Raw genomic sequence first — 18328 nt, 5'->3', positions numbered from 1 at the left:
CTGATGAGAAAGCTCCTATCAGAAAAAGAAAAGGACGAATATGATTCGGGTGACGAAATGGAGCTCTTCGCCCCCAACATAGCAGCAACGGCATACCCGTATTGCTTCCGTATGCCTCACTTGTCAAAGTTCAACGAGGACGGAGACCCGTCGGACCATTTAGGGATGTTCAACACCCTAATGATGGCCCATAACATCGGCCCGGAGCTGCGTTGCTTGATCTTTCCTTCCACACTGACTGGACCTGCCAGGCAGTGGTTCAAGCAGAGTAAAAGGCAGTCAATCAGCTCCTGGAAGACCTTTTCGGCTGACTTCAAAAGGGAATTCCGCGCCTCCCAGGCCGCCCGAGTCCAGGCTGACTCCCTAGCTAACGTGAGACAACAGCCCGGTGAGACGCTGAAAGCCTACTTGAGCAGATTCACGAATGTCGCTGCTCGAGCCAGAGACGCTGACGATAGCTCCAAGCTCATGGCCATGAGGACCGGAATCCTGGTCGGTGGAGACCTGTGGAAACATATTCAAAGGAGGGGAGTCAGCTTGGTTAGCGAATTCCTTAACAGAGCCCAAGAGTGGATAAATTTGGAAGAGGCTGAAGCTTCCGCCGCGGGGACCAGCCAGATTCCCGAGAAGCCCGCTAGAACGGGGACAGAGATCGTAGTGGCGATTCCCGACATCGCGCAGAACAACCAGCCCAGTGGTGGCAAAAGAAAGGGGAATGGTGAAAACAGCCATCACGGTTAAAAGAAGAATAAGTCTGTGGATAAATTCAAGCCCGTGTTCACAACGTATACCGAGCTCACCCAGTCCAGGGAAAATATTTTCCTGGCCAACGCTGCTCGGGTCCCTTGGAAAAGGCCGGAGCCGTTAAAGCACCACAAGGGAAAGAGAGATACTTCAAAATATCGGCCACAATACCGACGACTGCAGGCATCTCAAAGATGAAATCGAAACTCTCATCCGAGCAGGCCCATTGGCGCAATACTCGCGAAACAGGGTCCCAGCAAGTCGACCCGTTCCAGAGGTCCTAGCCAGCCAGTCCGGGCCTCGGATAGATCAGGACGTCCTTCCCCCCACGGTCGAAGGAGAGATATCCACCATCTCTGGAGGACCGCATATGGCTGGCACGAGTAGAGGCGCCCAGAAGAGGTATGTGAATGAATTAAAGTCTCACAACGGAGCGGAGTTCGTCCCGGAGCAACGTCAGTCAAAACAACAACGGTTAGAGAAACAACCGATAACTTTCACGGAGGAAGACGCAGGCCATGTCCAATTCCCTCATAACGATCCCTTGGTCGTAGCAGTCCAGCTCGCCAATCGGAAAGTAAGGAGAGTGTTGGTGGACAATGGGAGCTCGGTGAACCTCCTATTCTGATCCACCTTAGAAAAGATGGGTCTGACCGTTGCCGAGCTAAAGGCAACCTCGATGATGCTATATGGCTTTTCGGGGGAAGGATCAGCTGCAATAGGGACGATCGAGCTGGTGATCACCCTAGGAGAAGAATCTCGGATAGTATCCAAACTACTCGACTTCGTGGTCATTGACTGCTCCGCTGCCTACAATGCCATTTTGGGCCGGCCTACGCTCATAGCTTTCGAGGCTATCACTTCCATCCGACACCTCGCCATGAAGTTCCCTACTTCAACAGGAGTCTGTACTATCAAGGGTGACCAGCTCGCTGCCAGGGAATGCTACAGCATTTCCATGAAGGGAAAATCTAAACCCGGGCAGCTGACAATGGCCATTCAGGGCGAAGAGGAATCTCAGGAACCCAAGGCGGCTCCTGAGATTGAAAAACCTCAGATTTCCGAAGAAGAAAAGCTCGCCTTAAGTGAGGACATTGGCCCCCGTGTAGGCGAGGAAAGATCCGAGCTCCAGGCTATTGAAGAGCTCGAAGAGGTGAGCATTGATGAACAAAACCCATCACGGACGGTTAAGCTTGGGAAGAACCTCTGTGACCAAAGAAAAGCGGAGCTGACTACGTTTCTGCAGAAAAACCTGGACGTGTTCGCATGGTCGCACGAGGACATGATAGGGATCAGCCCGAGTGTCATCATGCACACACTCCACCTGGATAAAAGTGTTCCTGCCAAATCCCAAAAGCAAAGGCATTTATGAACGACCCGAGCCGAAGCCCTTGAAGAAGAAGTGGCCCGGCTCAAAAAGTGTGGCTTTATCCGCGAAGCCAAGTTTCCAATTTGGGTCGCTAATCCCGTACTGGTTCCAAAGCCCAACGGGAAGTGGCGGACCTGTATTGACTTCTCCGACCTGAATAAAGCCTGCCCCAAGGATTGCTTTCCATTGCCAAGGATCGATCAGCTGGTGGATGCCACGGCGGGGCACGAGCTCATGTCCTTCATGGACGCATACTCAGGCTACAATCAGATCGCGATGAATCCGGCAAACCAGGAACATACCAGCTTCATGACCCCGACTAACGTCTATTGCTATAAGGTCATGCCATTTGGCCTGAAGAATGTCGGAGCTACCTACCAAAGGCTTGTAAACAAAATGTTCAAAGACCAGATCGGAAAAAACATGGAAGTGTACGTCGATGACATGCTGGTCAAGTCAAAGACTGCCGACAACCACGTTTCCGACCTGGAAGAGTGTTTTAACATACTGCGAGAGTATGGCATGAGGCTCAATCCTCAGAAGTGCACTTTCGGTGTCGCATCGGGGAAATTCCTGGGTTTCATAGTCAATACCCGAGGAATCGAGGCAAACCCCGACAAGATCAGGTCACTGCTCGAGCTTCCTTCCCCTAGGTCGCGAAAGGATGTCCAAGGCCTCACAGGAAGGGTGGCAGCGCTCAACCGGTTCATTTCCAAATCAACCGACAAGTGTTTGCCCTTCTATAACCTGCTCCGGGGAAACAAGAAGTTTGAGTGGACAGTAGAATGCGAAAGTGCTTTCCTCGACCTGAAGGCGCACCTGGCTGAACCGCCCGTGCTATCCAAGCCCAAGGCGGGAGAACCTCTTTTACTCTACATGGCCGTCACTGAGGACGCAGCTAGCGCCGTGCTAGTACGAGAAGAGGACCAAGTTCAAAAGCCAGTCTACTACATCAGCAAAAGACTCCTCGGAGCAGAATCAAGATACCCAATGATGGAAAAACTGGCGTTCTGCCTAATCACGGCCTCGCGAAAGCTCAGGCCGTACTTCCAGTCCCACTCTGTACACGTCATGACCGATCAGCCTTTAAGGCAAGTTATGCAAAAGCCTGAAGCATCGGGACGTTTGTTAAAATGGGCGGTCGAACTCAGTCAGTTCGAGATTTTCTATACTCCACGAACTGCCATAAAAAGTCAGGCCTTGGCCGACTTCGTGGCGGAATGCACGGGATTCCAGGAGAATCCATCAGAAGGCTTGCCTCAGGTCGCCTCCCCACTTTCGTCGTGGAAGATCTTCGTTGATGGTTCATCTAACGAGAACGGCACCGGGGCCGGAATCATCCCGATATCCCCCGAGGGACATAGATTCCACTCGGCGCTAAGGTTCGGATTCAAGGCGTCTAACAACGAGGCGGAGTACGAAGCTTTGTTGGCTGGGCTGAGGGTAGCTAGTGAGCTAAAGGCGAGCTCCGTCCAGTGCTTCAGCGACTCCCAGCTCATGGTGAACCAGGTTCTGGGAAAATATCAGGCACGAGGACCCAAGATGGCCGCCTATTTGGCAAAAGTTAAAGCCGAGCTGTCTGCATTTGAGCGAGGGTCGATCGAACAGATACCTCAGGAGCAGAACGCCAACGCAGATGCTCTCGCCAAACTCGCCACCTCGGGAGAGGCAGAAACCCTGGGGTTGGTGCCAGTAGAATTCTTGGAAAAACCAAGTATAGAAGGAGATCGGGCGGAGATCGAGATGATTGATATCAAGCCGACCTGGATGACTCCCATTCTGGAGTATCTCGTCGAGGGCAGGTTACCCGAAGAATGTAACAACGCACGGCGAGTCCTTTATCAAGCTCCAAGATACACGCTAGTCGAAGGAGTGTTATACCGACGTGGGCACTCCCTACCTCTCCTCCGGTGCGTTCTTCCGAGTGAAGCGAAGGCCATCCTGCAGGAAGTTCACGAAGGATTCTGCGGAGACCACACTGGGGGGCAAAGCCTGGCCTTAAAGGTTCTCAGGCAAGGCTATTATTGGCCGACTCTGTCCAAAGACTCGATCTCGTATGTGAAAAGGTGCGACAAGTGTCAGCGATTCGTTGTGGTTGCCCAAGCTCCTCCGGTCGAGCTAAAGATGATCTCGGCTCCTTGGCCATTTGCCGTTTGGGGAATAGATCTAGTGGGCGCCCTGCCCACCGGAAAGGGCGGGGTCCGTTATGCCGTGGTAGCCATTGACTACTTCACCAAGTGGGCCGAAGCAGAGCCGTTGGCGACAATAACATCGAAGAAAGTACTCGACTTTGTGGTGAAAAGCATCATCTGTCGATTTGGCCTACCTAAGAAGATCGTCTCCGACAACGGCACTCAATTTGACAGCGATCTGTTCACCGAATTTTGTGAAAGGCTCGGAATTGTGAAAAGCTTCTCGTCCGTGGCCTACCCCCAGGCGAACGGCCAGGTCGAGGCTGTGAACAAAACTCTAAAGGCAAGCCTCAAGAAGAGGCTAGACGAGGCAAAGGGGGTCTGGCCAGAATAACTCCCCCAGGTCCTGTGGGCATACCGGACCTCGCATCGGACTCCCACGGGTCACACTCCTTTCTCCCTAACCTTTGGGAGTGAAGCAGTCCTCCCCGTGGAGGTTAAAGTTCTGTCGCATAGAGTCCAGTCCTACGACCAAGATCGGAACCACGAACTCCTATGGCATTCCCTAGACCTAGTTGATGAAAGGCGGGAGGATTCTCAACTCCAGCTCGCCCATTATCAGCAAAAGATCACTCGCTACTTCAACACTAAGGTCAAAAAACGTGCCTTTAGCGTTGGCGATTTGGTCCTAAGGAGAGTTTTCCTGGCCGGAAAAGATCCCAAAGATGGGGTTTTGGGACCAAACTGGGAAGGACCATACTAGGTCGTCGAAGTCATCAAGGAGGGAACTTATAAGTTAGCTCGACTTGATGGAGGGGCGATCCCGCGGACTTGGAATGCCATCCACTTAAAGAAATACTATCAATGATCCACTTGTAAGGCCTGGAAGGCCACTTTCTATGTATAAAAATCAAATGTTTCTTTTTATTTGCAAGTGTGATTTCAAAGTAACCACGAAAGACCCTTTCCCAGTTACTTGGGGGGCATATGGTACCTGGATATAACCAGGTCTCCTTAACGACTTAGATGTTGACTCCTATCTATGGATAAAAGTTAACACGAACTAAGTTTTCAAAATAAGTTCCTGGTTTTAACCGGGTCATAAAACTTAGAAGTTAACTTAAATTTATTGATCGTGGTTCTTCTTAAAGAGCTCGGGATATGGATAAAAGTTAACACGAACTAAGTTTTCAAAATAAGTTCCTGGTTTTAATCGGGTCATAAAACTTAGAAGTTTAACTTAAATTTATTGATTGTGGTTCTTCTTAAAGAGCTCGGGATATGGATAAAAGTTAGCACGAACTAAGTTTTCAAAAATAAGTTCCTGGTTTTAACCGGGTCATAAAACTTAGAAGTTTAACTTAAATTTATTGATCGTGGTTCTTCTTAAAGAGCTCGGGATATGGATAAAAGTTAACACGAACTAAGTTTTCAAAATAAGTTCCTGGTTTTAACCGGGTCATAAAACTTAGAAGTTTAACTTAAATTTATTGATCGTGGTTCTTCTTAAAGAGCTCGGGATATGGATAAAAGTTAACACGAACTAAGTTTTCAAAATAAGTTCCTGGTTTTAACCGGGTCATAAAACTTAGAAGTTTAACTTAAATTTATTGATCGTGGTTCTTCTTAAAGAGCTCGGGATATGGATAAAAGTTAACACGAACTAAGTTTTCAAAATAAGTTCCTGGTTTTAACCAGGTCATAAAACTTGGAAGTTAACTTAAGTTTATTGGTCGTGGCTCTTTCTTAAAGAGCTCGGGATATAAATAACGGTTAGCATGAACTAAGCTTATATAAAAAATATATATATAAGTTAAGATTGCCAAGTAAATCGTCTCGAGGTGAAAACACCTCATGAAAAGGTTACAAAGACAAAATAAAATAATTAAAAATGCACAAGTGCCCTAAGCCCCATCAGCTGGTCCTTTGGAGGTCGCGGTCTCGCCCTGCTCCGCCGCGCCAGAGGCTTCCCCAGTCTCCGAGGGCGGTACCTCTTTGTTTAGGCGGGCTTGGAGCTTCGGCAGCAAAGTAGCCCAGAGGTCCGGCGGCATAAAAGAGAAGTCAGCATCCGGGTTATGGGCCCAGCAGTAATAGAACAGGTCCTGCATGGACTGCTCCAAGATGGCCCGCTCGGCTTCCAAGGCGGCCTCCAGGGCGGCCTGGGCCTCGGTCTTCGCTGCCTCGAGATCTGTTCGCGAAGTGGCAAGGGAGGTTTCAAGTTCTCGGTTCTTTGAGCGGATCCTCTCTAGCTCGGCCTTCGAAGTCGCCAGCGCATCTTTCGCCGCCTGAGCTTCCTGAAGGGCGGCCTGGCGATCAGCTTCCATATTCTCGAGCTGAACCTTGGTCCTGGCGATACCACGATGTACGGCAGCAATGCCCTGCAAGAAAGGAAGGATAAGTTGGCTAAGTGGAAAAACAAGGCATTGTGTAAGTGTTGAAGCTTTAAAAGAGTGGGGCAGATTACCGTTAGGGTCATGTCCATCGAAGACTCTATGACTCGGACCGGGCTGGTTGTTTCGATAGCCCGGAGATCCCTCTCTTTGAGCTTGTAGAAGCGGCCGACGGCATAGCTCGCCGACTCATACACCGTCCCCAGGAATGCTTCGGGGATCTTTCCCAGATCCTGGGGATCGACCGGGATGCGTACGTCCGGGGCTGCCACAGCCGAAGTCCCGACCTCCAGTACCACGTCCTGGGTGGCTGATGGAGATCGCTGGGGCGGTGGGGGCATGTGTCCTGCTCCAGCAGCGGGAAGGATTGCCCCCCCGACCTGGGATGGCGGGGTTTTTTCCTTCTCCTTAGCCGGGGATTTGGTGGAGGCCCCGGCCGCGCTCTTAGACTCTCGGAGCCTTTTCAACCTTGGCCCTACTGGGGAATTTCCGCCGAAGACTACATCCCGCAGATTACCCCCGGGCTGAGACATCTCTTCTGCCAAAAACAAAAACATGGTTATTACAAGTTAGCAATCATGCAGAGGTTAAAAGCAAAGAGTATACGAATATTAAGGGAGCCCTACCCCCCGAGCTGGAAGAGCCTAGGACAATTATCTCACGAACTGGCGCGGGTTCTAGGTCCGGTTCTGACTCAGGACTGGACTCTTCTACATACTGTCTAAGCCCCGGAGCATAGACACCCCTCTGAAGTGCTGTCCATGTGCGTAAGTTGGTCCCATACTCCTCAAAGAGGATCTACCTAAAAGCTAGGGTGTTATCTACTACTACGGTACCCCTAGGCCGGCTCTCTTGGTGATCCAGCACGAGTCGGTCAACACAATGGAGCAGGAGTGTATTCAGGTCCGGGTTCCTCCCGTGACGGTGGATGATCTGTCTAGGATTGAATCTAACCAGCCGGGGGTCTGCGGTGGCCCTATCTACATTCTTAAACAAATAAGGGTTACCTTGGCCGGAAGGACTCGCGGTTGCTCCGGTTTGGATCCTCTCCTCGTCCATCCCTTGAGCGACCTCCAAGGTCCTCTTTCTATTCCTCACGAGTGGAACTTCAGCCACCTCGTCCTCCTCGTCTTCCTCTGCCGCGACCTCCTCCACGGCGATAGGCCTGTTGTCGCGGACGGGGGGCGGCCCCCGAGGCCTCTTCAGGTTTAGAGTCTGGTTCGGGAAGATCAATTTGCAGAACACCATCGTCTCGTCCGTCACGAGCACGCGGTAGTCCTTTTCGCTGGGGGGCAGGCCCGCCAATGTGTCATACTGACCCCCGAGGGTCGCAGACTTTTCGGTCCTTGCGTAGATGGCTGCAAGATTGGCTGGAGTCAGGATGGAGTACGGGAGGAGCTAAAATTTAAAAAAAAAATATCACTTAAAAGGCGAGCTGAGGTCAGGGATCACTTACGAGGGCGATTAAAATAATGGTGCTCGCAATTCCGGAACCCAGTTGACATGAAGAACTGGTCCTTGAAGTCATTTGGATGGCTTGGAAGCTTGATGACCGCCGCCGTATTAGGGAAACGGGTTAAGTAGTAGAACCCGTCACCTCGCCCCCGCTGGTCCGGGCTGGCTTTAAGGCAGAAGAAATATAGAATATCCGCAGGAGTGGGGACCTCCCACTCCTGCTTCTTGAATAAATATCTCAAGCCCGCCAGCAGACGGTAGGAGATGGGGGGGAGCTGAAATGGGGCCAACCCCACATAATTCAAGAAATCAGCGAAGTACTGATCCAGGGGAAGGAAGGCCCCTGCCTTGAAGTGTTCGCCGCTCCAGGCCGCGAACGATTCGTCGAGCGGCGTGCAGCTCCGCTCGCCCTCCGCAACAGGTCAGGCAATCACGGAGGCTTTCCCCAGTGGAATGTTGTGGTTGAGGAAGAGTTTGTTGATCTTCACCTAGTCGGTTATCTTTGAGATGATTCTCTCCGCCTCAAAGAATGCGTCGGGGGCCACCTCGACCTGCTTCTCCACGGCCGGCCCGAAGTGGGGGATCGGCGAGCTTGACATCACCGCCTTTCCTTTCTCTTGCTGGGAGACCGAGCTTCCCACGTTCTTCTGAGGCAGATTCCTTTTTGGAGCCATCTGGTCGCCTATCGAACAAAAGAAAACACTTTAGAAAAGGCGACCCAAGCAGAAGGACGAAGCAATTATTATTTGCACGAGCTGAGGTAAGCCCAGCCCGTGGAGAGTGGAACCACGCGGTTCAATGAACACGCGCCCATGCTCCCAACAGATCCCAGATTACTCGAAATTCGTGTGTCAGGGGGTTCAGAGTAAAAATTTGCCTTGGGGGGGAAGTTTCGACAGACAGAACGTTGCAAAACCGCTTTTGAGGCGTATCCCCTAAGCTACCCGGTTTTGCACCCGAAGTTCCTAAAGATCCTAACCATAAATTGTTCCTGAAGAAGCTTCTTGAAACCCATACTCTAAGGCGATTTCCTACAACAAGTGTGCCCTAGCCTAAAAGGGGTTGTCACCCTCCTACCCACGCAACCCAGAAAACCCTTGCATGCGGCTACAGTAAAAAAAAATTTACCTAAGCTACAGTGGCATGTTTTCAAAATGAACAGGGCCAGAAAACTTACAGTATGTGGCTGGGTGGTAAACGAGAGTGTTGCATTGGTAGGAGCCTCGTCGGTGCAGTATCTTCCAAAGCGTTGGAGAAACTCGTGCGCCTAAGCTTCTTGGACAAGGAAAATGGTGGCAGTAGAGTCGAGGGTTTCGTTCTTCTGAAAGTCAGAGAAGGAAGAAGGAGAGAGATTTGGGAAATTTTGAAATGAAGGGGTGGCCCGTGCGTAGGGTGGCCACTCCCTTTTTATGTAAGGGAAGGATCACGTGAAGAAGGCTCTTGGATGGCCCTAGTGAGGGATCCGAGGCCTTCCACTCGAAATATGAAACGACGGCTGAACAATAGGCTAGGCCATTAAATGCGGTTCTCGTAAAACGTACCGTCGCCACCCACGACGTTCCACGTGTCAGACGCCTGCACAAGGAATGGAATGTGAAGGGTTGTGGGGAAGTCTAAAAGCCCCTACTATGGTCTTCTATATATGACGTCATATACCACGAGCAGGAGCTTGGGGAGCAGATGTACGCCCTGGTTTTCCCACGGGCTGATTAGCAGGTCGAGCTTCGGACTAATCATGGTTTAGTCCGAGAACTCCCCCAGGCCGGAGATCCTGTTTCCATATCGTACCTTCTTAGCTCGAGGGATCCTCAAAGGCTCGCCAAGGGCCCCCAAGACCGGAGGAAGGCATCAGAAGGCCTGAAGGCTGAAGGTCGGTTCAGGGAAGCAGCTCGTGGTACGAGCTGGCCATGGATCTCTGACCCTTTGTAAAGTCAATACACGCAAGATAAACGTGCATATATCTGACATCACGTGTCCGATATCCCCCTGACTTCTCGGACACGCAGCAGGAACGTGCGCATTCAGACACCCACGGCTGGGTTGGGCCGTGCGGCCCATTATCTCCTTACATCCTAATTAGACCACACTTATGTGTCAGGTTTAGGAATTAATCATAAATGTCACAGAGTTGATAGGACAAATGGTAAGGTCACGGGATGACCTCCCTACCAACTTCCAGGTGCCTTCTCCTATAAATATAGGGACCCTGGGAGTTGATAGGGGTTGGAAAAATAGTCTCTGAAGAGCCATATACTTTGTAAACCAAATACCCAGAATATATGAATAATATTGACTAGTGGAGTAGAAGGATTTTAACCTTTGAACCACTTAAAAAACGTGTCTTGAGTCACCTACTTCATTCTCTAAGATTTCATATCTGTGACGGTTCTACTTTCAGTACTAATCCCTTTCTCTTCTTCCCTTAATTACCTGTTGGCGAATAACCGCGTCAACAATGGTTATTGTAAATTTTTGGTACAATATTGTAATAATATAGAAAAGTATAATATTTTTATGTATATTTTGTTTATGATTTCTTAACTATAAAATATTTTCGTAAATGTTAGTTACAAAAATATCTTTCTTAGTTGTAAAACTAGATTGGTAAACTATTGTTACAAAAATAAAAAATTTAGTTACGAATTTGTTTGTAAGTTTTATCTACGAAAAAATAAAAAATCTACAATTCTATAATTGATTTTTGTAAATATTATTTACAAACATGTAACAGATATTTACAATTTTGTAATAGATATTTACAAGTTTGTAAAAGTTGGTCACAAAAAATTGTATTTTACTGCTTTTATTTATGATTTTGTCACTCCATATTTATATTTTTGTCACTCCGTATTTTTATCCAAAAATTTAGTATTTTTGTAATGCACCATATTTCTCAAAAAAAATTTAACTTTTAGTGTATTTTTGTAGATTTCCCTTTTTATTTTAGTTTTAATATTTAGAAAAAAAGAATGGGCTTAATGTGTTTTTTTTAACATCCCATACCCTATTTAAATAAAATAAATTTTCTTAATGATCCAAACATTTTCTTAACCTTAATGGGCTTAATACTTAATGATCCAAACAATTTCTTAACCTTTTTTTTATTAATTCTGTATATAAATTCAAAATATTTTAAAATAACAAAAATAAAATAAAATAAAATTAATTAATTCATTTAAGGAGGGGTAATCTAATCATATTTAAAAAATAAGTTGACCAAACTGAGATAGAATATACTAAATATATATTATTTGTAAGTAGAGAGTATCCAATAAATAATGATTATTAAAAATATAAGATATCGAATCTCTATTTAAGGAAAAAATAAGTTGATCAGGAAAATACTAGCTATATATTATTTGCAAGCAGAGGGAATCCAATAAATAATGATTATTAAACATATAATGTAACACGTCTCTATTTCAATAAACATTCATAATAAATGGATATTCATCGTCTTTTTTTAATTTCTTATTTTAAGAACACTGGTTTCTTTTTTCTTTTTTCTTTTTTCTTTTTCTTCTTCTAGTAATTGCGTTATATTACTTGAGCCATTTTACTTTCATTCTAATCAAAAGTGGTTATATTATTAAAAGTGAAACACTAGACTGGTCCCTTGTTGCCAATCAAGTGTATCGCCATCTTGCTATTGCTCTCTCCCCAACGGTCACTTCCAACTCCAAACCACTTTTTCTTAAGATTCTGATGATTACCCGCCAACTGAATTTCAAAATAATCAATAAACTGATGTATCAACGCTCTACTAGGCTTAAAAGCTTTCATTCTTTCCGAAATGAGCACCACCCGCTTGATCAAAGTACTGAACCAGATACTGCATCCGTTATCCCCTGTATGCTTTATTATTTGCACAGGAATCTTCCGCATCAAGCTCTTCAAATCTTTAAGAACCGGCTTCAAATGGATTTGTATGGAAGTGTTGACGAAGTTATGGTGGCTCTTGCTCTCAAGGCATGTCGAAGTCAGCTGAACATCGGCTGCGAAGTCCATAGGTATGCTATTTCTTCGGGGTTTATCTCGTATACTGTGGTTGCTAATTCTTTGATGAATGTGTACTCTAAAAATGGGCATTTGGAAAGTGCTTTACGTGTTTTTGAGAGTTTGCATTGTCCTGATGTCGTTTCTTGGAATACTATCCTCTCGGGATTTCAGAAGAGCGATGATGTTTTGAACTTCGCCCTTCAAATGAACATAAATGGGGTCAGGTTTGATCCCGTGACATTTACTACAATTCTTGCATATTGTTCCGATCATGAAGATTTTCTTTTTGGAATTCAGTTGCATTGTCTTATTTTGAAATTTGGTTTGGATTGTGAAGTTTTCGTTGGAAACGCACTTATATCCATGTATTCGAGATGGGATCATCTATTGGAAGCTCGGAAATTGTTTGATGAAATGCCAAAAAAGGATTTGGTTACGTGGAATGCAATGATATCTGGGTATACTCAGAAGGGCGACCATGGCTTAGAAGCTATTTTGTTATTTATTGAAATGGTGAGAGGAAGGATGGAGCTTGATCATATCTCATTAACAAGTGCAGTTTCAGCTTGTGGTCATGAAAGAAATTTAGAGCTTGGGAAAATGATACATGGCTTGACCATGAAATTAGGATGTGAAACAGATGTTTCAGTTTGTAATGTCTTGATCTCAACATATTCCAAGTGCGATGTTATTGAAGATGCAAAATTAGTCTTTCAGGTTATGAAAGATCGAAATGTAGTGTCCTGGACATCGATGATTTCTTTGAATGAAGATGATGCCTGGTCTCTCTTCAATGATATGAGACTAGTCGGAGTATATCCAAATGATGTTACATTTGTTGGACTTATCTATGCCATATCAGTTAGAAAGTTGGCAAAAGAAGGCAGAACAATCCATGGATTTTGCATTAAGACTGGATTTTTGGCGGAGCAAAATGTTTGCAATAGCCTCATTACCATGTATGCTAAGTTTGAGTCAATGGAAGACTGTTTGAAATTCTTTGAGGAGCTTAGCCGTAGAGATATTACATCATGGAATTCACTGATTTCAGGGTGTGCTCAAAATGGGTTATACCAGAAAGCTTTGCAGATGTTCTTAGTAGCAGTTACAAAGTCCAAACCAAACAGTTATACCTTTGGTAGTGCCTTGAGTGCCATTGCTGATGCAGAGGATATATCTTTAAAATATGGCCAAAGATGTCATTCATACTTAATAAAACTTGGATTAAACACCGATCCAATTATCTCAGCTGCTCTTCTGGACATGTATGCAAAGCGTGGGAGCATCCACGAGTCTCAGAGAGTTTTCGATGATACACCCAAGAGAAGTCAATTTGCTTGGACAGCAATAATCTCTGCCTATGCTGGTCATGGAGACTACGAATCAATGATAATGTTGTTCAATGAAATGGAGAAAGAAGGGGAAAGACCCGACTCAGTTACTTTTCTTTCTGTCCTCACAGCATGCAGTAGAAAGGGAATGGTTGAGATGGGCCGACAAATATTCGATTCTATGGCACAAAGATATCATATTGAACCATCCCCTGCGCATTATTCTTGCATGGTGGATGTGCTTGGAAGGGCAGGAAAACTAGAGGAGGCAAGGGAAATGGTCAGAAGGATTCCAGGACAACCGGGTTTGTCGGCATTGCAAAGCTTATTTGGAGCTTGTCAGATTTACGGGAATGTAGAAATGGCTGAGAAGATAGCTGAGGATTTGTTGGCATTGGAGCCAATGGAGTCAGGTCCTTATGTGATGATATCCAATTTGTACGCTGAGAAAGGGGAGTGGGAAAAGGTTTCAATGATTAGGAGAATAATGAAGAACAAGGGAGTGAAGAAAGAAGTAGCTTTTAGTTGGGTGGATGTTGGAGGCTCTTCATGTCTTCATGGATTTTCATCTGGGGACAAGTCCCATCCACAGTCTGAAGAGATTCGTTTGATAGCAAAATGTCTAGGATCTGAAATGAAACGTATGAGTGAGAGAGAGGAAGAGCATTTGCTCATGATAGATAACTTAAGTAACAATGTGTGCCTACAAAGCGCTCAAAGTGCGTAGGTAGACTTGTAAATGCAGAACTTTTTTTTTTTAAACAAATTTGAAAACTGTAGATACCTGGTCTAGATTCTTTAACATAATAAGTCCATTAAAAAAAATAAAAGAGTTTAGCTTTAATGTTAGGGGCACATTCTGAGTAACCATGTTGTGTAAGGAGACAAAAATCCGTGAGCGGCAGGATTCGAACCTGCGCGGGCAAAGCCCACATGATTTCTAGTCATGCCCGATAACCACTCCGGCACGCTCACTTAGTATGATGCTACGTGATCATCTTTATAATTATTTATAACAAAATATCACGTTGCAAAGATGTTGCTTCCAAGCAAGTTATCTATATATGATGAAGCCTTGAAAATGAAGCTACTAGATCTCTACGTAAAGGCAAGGCTAAGGACCTCATTTTCTCTCTTTATCTCTTTCTAGCATTTACGCCAAGCAAGCTTGCATGATGTTGCTTGGTTTCGAATCTTTAGGATGAGATTATGGCTTTTGGGTATTGGTTTATCCTTTCCGACTGTTAATGAGGTCTTCTTGGGTTGTCTTGTTTCAACTTTGCTTAATGCTGAATTTACATCATGTTTTATTGAATAAAGGAAAGTACTACGCTAGTATTATCCAATACCAAGGAAGCAACATAATGGTTGAAGAAAAGAAATTACTATATAGTTTAAATGAGTTTAGTGAGAGTGGGAACTCGTGTCTATTACAATGTGTCATTCGAGTCGTGTTTAAAACTTTATATATATATATATATATATATATATATATAAGTTTTATGATAAATGAATTTCATTCAATAGCTATAATCAGCCAAAATAACAGAATTAAGGGATCTCTGGAAACCCGACCACCACACATATTCATAGGTACTAGAGAGGCCAAGTTTTGCAAGAGAACGGGCTACCCCATTCGCCTCTCTTTGACAAAAATTAAAATGAACATCAACAAAACTATTACAAATGGTGGCTATGTCGTTAACAACTATCCCAGCTACAGACATTTCTACATGGTTGTGTGGGTAATCCTCACAACTCTCATAAAAGAAAAAAAATCACATGTCCCCAATTCTCTGTACCCTCCATGTCCCACCAATTATTTTAAGACACATCATTTATTTATTTAATATATATTTAAATTATTTACAATTTTTTCTTTTCCCAACTATACATAAATGTGCTGTCTTAAAATAATTTGTGGGACATGAAGGGGACAGAAAATTGGAGACAGGTGATTTTTTTTCCTCATAAAACGACAACATTTCACACCTCAGCTACTTGAAAGGATAACAGTTGTCAAGGGCAGTTTTGTCTTTTTCATCTCTTGTAATTTTTTTTTTCTTTAAATAGGTTCTTTTATTTCTAGAAACAGAGGGGCGTGAGATACTGTGGGTGAGAAATTAAGATTGTTTTGAGAGAACCTTGTGTTGGATTAAAATATTATTTTATGGGTCATATGTATAATGTATAATGCTATTATAAAGTGTGATATAAAATTAAGTGACCAATTATGTTATAAATATCATAGGGTATTAAAGTGTCATGGATTTAATGTGTAGAAACAGGAAAATGAATTTTTAATTTTATAATGGGCAAAATTGGAAATCATTAATTATAAATTAGGGTTGTGGTCCCCTATATATATGTATAATTCTATTCTGTCTGTCATCCCATTAACAGAAAAGAAAAGAGAGACTCTTCTCTCATAGAGATAAGAAAGATCTAAACCCTTTGTGCAATCTCCAACAATGGCATCAAGTTAGTGCTTCCGCTCTTGTGTTAATCTTCTTCTTTAATTTAGCAAAGGATCTATAGAATTATAATTTAGGATTTCTTATATATGCATTTACAATTACATGTTTTTTGGATTATATGTTGGAGATTATTGTTTGTTTATGTTATTTGAGTGTATTAGAAATTCTAACAATTGGTATCAGAGCCAAATTTGCTAGATTAAGTGAAGATTGAATGATTTTGTTCAAAGAAATTTGGAGATTTTCTAAAATTAGGGTTTTTTATTGCGGCTGGAATCTTTTGTGTGTGTGTGTGTTTTTTTTTATGGGTTCGTTTATATTCTCAGATATAAATCATTCTTTGGCATCATATATGATATAAATTGACTTTCAGATTACTCATCAATTGTTTTGCATAAATTAATAAGTATATACGACTCGATTCAATTGATATTTAATGGCCTTAGACATTTAACACATGCAATCATTCAGTTTTGTTTCGGATGATTGCAATATGCAATATATATGCAGTATATAGCCTTGTTTTGTTCTATAAGCAGTCGTAATCATCTGGTATCTAAATAATCAATTTCACTTTATGGTATATGAATAATCAATTTGACTTTATATAAGCAGTCGTAAACATCTGGGTATATAATTTTTTATTTTTTTTGGGGTTTATGGTTATATATGTTATTATGATTGTATTCATTGAATTATGGATTCAATGTACATTTACTTTTATTATTATTATTATTATTATTTATTGAATCTATAATAATTTCAGTTAAAATAATAATAATAATACATAATAATTAAATTCAAATTTGGTTTTGGTTTTGGATTTTATCAAGAATATCTAATATTTTAAATTAATTAATTGAAACAAAATATCACCAAAGTGATCTCTTTTGTGTAGATTAATTTAATTAAAATGTTAAGATAATTGTGTGCATATAATTCATGCATTTATTAACTGGCCCAAAGGTAAGTTAATATTTGGCCAAGTTTCATGCCTACCAGTGGTAATAAATGTGTGACAATTATGAGGTATTTTGTGTGAGCAATATGTTAGTCCAAAGATTGACTTATTGTTTGACATAATTTATTGTCAATGTTTGATTGCTACAACAAGAGTATCGCTTACAGTTAATATTATTGTCCAAAAACTTAATATTAATGTTGTGCTTGGTATCTTGAGATGGGATTAACCAAATTTTGAATTTATTGTTTGATTATGCATATTGATGTGAGCTTGTTTTGTTTGTTTTGTTCTATATTCAGCTAGTTCATCTTCTGCTGCCTCAATATCTGCTAATATTAATTATATTCCTATGCTTAATGGGACCAATTTCAAGGATTGGAAAAGAAACTTACTTATAGTTCTGGGATGTATGGATTTAGACCATGCATTAAGGGATGAACAACCTGAACCTCTCACTAAGGAAAGCACCTGTGATGAGAAAACGGATTTTGAGAGGTGGGATCGTTTAAATCGCATGAGTTTAATGATTATGAAACACAGCATTCCAAAAGCCTTTTGGGGCACAGAATCCGAAGGGATTAATAAGGCCAAGAATTTCCTTGAACAAATTGAGGAACATTTTGCTAAAAACGATAAGGTTGAAATGACAACACTTCTAGGTTCTTTGATGACCATGAAGTATAAGGGTCAAGGAAATGTAAGGGAGTACATTATGGAAATGCATCATATTGTCTCAAGACTTAAGACACTTAAGATCGAGCTTTCTGATGATGTGCTTGTGCTTATGGTTTTGTTAACGCTTCCTGCACAGTTTAACAAATTTAAAATTAGTTATAACTGTCAAAAGGAGAAATGGACTCTCAATGAACTCATTTCTCACTGTGTGCAAGAGGAAGAAAGGTTAAAAAAGGACAAAACTGAAAGTTCTCACTTAGCCACTGCCTCTAAGGATAAGGGCAAGAAAAGGAAATCTGAGAATGAAGCTGCTAAGGGTCCAGCCCAAAAGAAACAACAGAAGGATTCAGAAGGTTGTTACTTTTGCACCAAGCCTGGACATGTGAAGAAAGATTGTGCCAAGTATCACGCATGGCGTGCAAAGAAATGTATGATTCTTACTTTGGTCTGTTCTAAGGTTAATTTAGCTTCAGTGCCTAGGAACACTTGGTGGATAGATTCTGGTGCTACTACTCACATAAGTGTTTCTATGTAGGGTTGCCTGAGCTTCCGAAAGCCAAGTGATGGTGAAAGACACATCTTCGTGGGCGATGGAAAACCAGTGGAAGTGGAAGAAATTGGGCATTTTAGGTTGTTGTTAGGAACTGGTTTTTATTTGGATTTGAAAGACACTTTTGTTGTACTGTCTTTTAGACGGAATTTAATTTCTGTTTCTTTGTTTGACAAATTTGGATATTCTTGTTCTTTTGGAAACAATCAATTTAATTTGTCTTTAAATTCAAATGTTATTGG

The 18328-nt window shown here is 43.2% G+C and overlaps 1 protein-coding gene and 1 non-coding gene across 2 annotated transcripts; one reads left to right on the top strand and one right to left on the bottom strand.

Moving 5' to 3' along the window:
• Positions 1-11514: 11514 nt before the first annotated feature.
• Positions 11515-14201, top strand: LOC133782695 (pentatricopeptide repeat-containing protein At4g32430, mitochondrial). Its single transcript, XM_062222048.1, has one exon. The coding sequence runs from the start codon at positions 11796-11798 to the stop codon at positions 14145-14147; it is 2352 nt and encodes a 783-aa protein (XP_062078032.1). The 5' UTR covers positions 11515-11795; the 3' UTR covers positions 14148-14201.
• A 112-nt stretch (positions 14202-14313) lies between these two features.
• On the bottom strand, positions 14314-14395 carry TRNAS-AGA (transfer RNA serine (anticodon AGA)). The gene has a single exon. It is a non-coding gene; the product is annotated as a tRNA-Ser (tRNA).
• Between the last annotated feature and the right edge of the window lie 3933 nt (positions 14396-18328).

Source organism: Humulus lupulus, chromosome 6 (genome assembly GCF_963169125.1).
Source record: "Humulus lupulus chromosome 6, drHumLupu1.1, whole genome shotgun sequence".
Taxonomy (NCBI): domain Eukaryota; kingdom Viridiplantae; phylum Streptophyta; class Magnoliopsida; order Rosales; family Cannabaceae; genus Humulus; species Humulus lupulus.
Note: the sequence above shows the minus strand (reverse complement) of the source record. Positions and strands in the feature narration are given on the sequence as shown.

Coding starts and splice junctions, on each gene's coding strand:
- LOC133782695 (XM_062222048.1), top strand. CDS start 11,796: ATGATTACCCGCCAACTGAATTTCAAAATAATCAATAAACTGATGTAT.